The sequence below is a fragment of the Austrofundulus limnaeus genome, unplaced genomic scaffold, assembly GCF_001266775.1.
Source record: "Austrofundulus limnaeus strain Quisiro unplaced genomic scaffold, Austrofundulus_limnaeus-1.0 Scaffold134, whole genome shotgun sequence".
Lineage (NCBI taxonomy): Eukaryota > Metazoa > Chordata > Actinopteri > Cyprinodontiformes > Rivulidae > Austrofundulus > Austrofundulus limnaeus.
Window position 1 is genome coordinate 681,819 of NW_013952536.1, and position 3,129 is coordinate 684,947.

Sequence of the window (3,129 nt, forward strand, 5' to 3'; positions counted from 1 at the left end):
TGGTACCAATTGAGCATCGTTGCAACGCCACAGCCTACCTGAGTATTGTTGCTGACCATGTCCATCCCTTTATGACCACAAAACCGTTACTAGCGTGGTGTACCTAATAAAGTGGCCGGTGAGTGTATATAAACAGTACAAAAAGCACAAAAATTGTGGAAAACGATACATGTCGAAAAAGGTACAGAAAAAAAGGTTTTCATATGCAAAAGCTTTATAAACATTCACACAATAACAATGCAAAATATTGTTGATGATATGGGTGTTTTAATCAATTTGCACAATAAGTTGTCAGATTTTCTAATTTATCTACTGACAGATTTTCTGTCCTTGATAATCTGCACCTCGCTGAAATATTTTCTACTGATTTTGTTGAACTACAAAGAGAACCAGTAAAATTGTTTACAGTAAAAACTAGTTTGCCATTTTTGGATCATACAAGTGTTGAGATATGCAATATATATGCATGCAACCACTGTCATTTTCTAAAATGTCTATGGTGATCATAAAAAAGACATTTTTTATCCCTCCATGGCTGGTTTTTCTATCCAGCCTCATGGTTTTTTGAAGCCATTCAATCCCAACTATGAGACATTCAAGACAGCTGCCGTGAGCAGGAAGTGTAAATAATGCACAGCCTGAGTCACAGTCAAGTTTGTCTCCAGTCGGTTCTAGGCCAATCCAATTTCCCTTCCATGTTATGGCTTCAACTTCGACAAAAACAGCATTATTTCCTCTTAGCCCTCTGCGCTCATTACAGCAATTTGCTTTGAACATCTTAAACATGCCAAGCAGAATCAGTGGTGGGCATCCTTAGAAGACAAAGATATAGATCCAACCTTTTCAAATCTCGACACCCAAATCATCCCTCACCTCATCTGACATTTGGCATATTTGCGTAGTGTCAATTTGCTGGGCTAGTCGGCGTATCGATCTCCGCCACAAACAGCCCCTTTCCTCTGGCAGCGGCATTAAAACACTGCTGCTCCTCGAAAGGCAGAACAAACGTTATTTTGTTCTGCCAAGTGTAACTTTCAACAACTGTGTCTCTCAGGAGCAATGCATACTGCATGAACAGACAGAGACGGCGCTCAGCACATTTTGCTGTCAAGCACATTGCAACCATATTGAAAATTGGTCATTAAGAAGAGACACAGAAAAGAATCCATCCAAAAGAAAAAAAAAATACAGTTCCCACTCCTGGAATTTTTAACACGCTTTGTCATGTTTCGACACCCACAAACGTCTTCTAATGAAATATTAAAGAAAAGAAAGTCTCCTCTGTTTGCTGTAATGACTGAATGAACGAAACAAAACTGTGGATTCCGGTGGTTTCCAGAACAAATTTCAAGGACTGGTGCAATCAGTGCCCTCAAAACAACCCAAATAGAATTGAAAGTCAACATTCTCTATATGATGTACAAAACAACTTCTCTAAGATAGCACTGTTTGGTGGCTCTTAAAACCAACAAACACCTTTCCTGCTCAAGCCACATCTATCATCCACTTTACTGTAAAGACTAGAGTTTGATTTTCTGCTGTTAAAAAGAGGAAGCAATTTAAAAATCCTAGCTGCAAGCCTCAGTTTAATTAGTGAGTGCCAAGCAGGGAGAAGGTTTTCTTACCTTTCACAATCAATACAGCCACGGCTGACAGGCTCTCCACGTCTGTGTCCACCACACAGATATATTTGCCAGCATGGTTAAGCTGAATGTTCCTGATCATCAGATCCCCCGCTGTTCTCTGCTAAAGATGAGGAGAAAAGGTTTTATGGAGCATGAAAGACAACAGACACCCATGACAGCTTAATAAAGAACATTGCAAAGCCCATATAGGGTACATGTAAGTATGTAAGCCCGGTAAATAGTGGTTTCGAGAATGTTCTGAGGTTCTGGGGGTTATTTGGAACAATGTGTGAGTATATCAGTTCACAAGCAGCAGTTCAACAGGTGCAGAAGGAAAAAGGAACAAAAAGGAACAAAATTGCTTGCTGCGATTGTAGGTTTTTTTTGTTTGTTTGACAAGGTTGCTGCTTTTTCACTAGCTTTTTAGAGGTCATCAGTTGACCTTTAAGACACATTGAAAAGATCTACTGAAAAGGCAATTTGGTCAGTTTCTCTTCAGTTGTAGAGGGGAAAAAAGGGCTCTCTATATTCTGATCTGAGAGGACACCTGTAAGCATAGAATGGTGAATTAGTGGTGAAATCGTTCTGCTGGCATTGGCAGGAGAATGCCGCAGTCGGGCCAATGTGGTTTAATTATGGAAATTAAACTCCCTGAAGCAGCAAAGTTAAGTTGATAATCTCTTTGGACCGGAGACATTTCTGGTATTTCTGGGTAAGAAGTCTCTTTTCAGATAAGAACATTGTCAGAAAAGAGACACACAAGAAGAATGGCTAATCTCGAGGGTGTGAGGAAGTGTTTTGTCATTTGGGCATTTGCCATGCTTTGATTCCTTTAGAAGACACATCTAATAATGTACATCCACTTTTTGAATGCGAGGCTGTGCAGCAGGCCATGTCACAGCAGAATTCAGTTCGAGCCAAAGTATTAAAAAAGCAGCTGAGCTGAGACTGAGCTGGAATAGGAGAAGAGTCCTCACAAAGATTTCCACCTGTCACAATGACTGAACAACTAGTGTATTATCTACATAATGATTTTTATGCGGGAAGTGTACTTTAACATGGGGACTGTCTTGTTTCCATTCATAAAAAAAATACAATCGGAAGCTCAGAGGCCTTTTATTGATCTATTTGCATTCCTTCCACAGATTTTCATTTTACCATGCAGCTTTAGCTTTCCTTAAAGAAGACTTTTGAAGTTTTTAAATGGACAGAATCAAACCAGTAGACCAGCAAAACTAGCAGTTTGGAAGGCATATGGTTATGGTAGGTTGACTGTTAAATTTCCCATCTCATTAATTATGCAATTTCTTTTGACTTTTTACAAAAATCAGCCTAAAGCTAAGTCTGTGGGCAGAAATTAGTTTCTACCCCTAACAGTGGGCATTTGTGAAATTTGCAGGTTGGACAAAAATGATGCAGAAGTTGGAATTTCATCCATCCATCCATCCATCCATCCATCCATCCATCCATCCATCCATCCATCCATCCATCCATCCATCCATCC

At 39.7% G+C, this 3,129-nt stretch overlaps 1 protein-coding gene across 1 annotated transcript in view; it reads right to left on the reverse strand.

Annotated features, from left to right (window-relative positions):
- Positions 1–3,129, reverse strand: part of LOC106522671 (contactin-4) — a gene marked incomplete at its 3' end in the record, with an annotated part of 36,044 nt that overhangs the window by 1,829 nt on the left and 31,086 nt on the right. Inside the window, 1 exon segment of the mRNA XM_014015784.1 lies at positions 1,626–1,746. Within this exon segment, the coding sequence (XP_013871238.1) occupies positions 1,626–1,746 (121 nt within the window).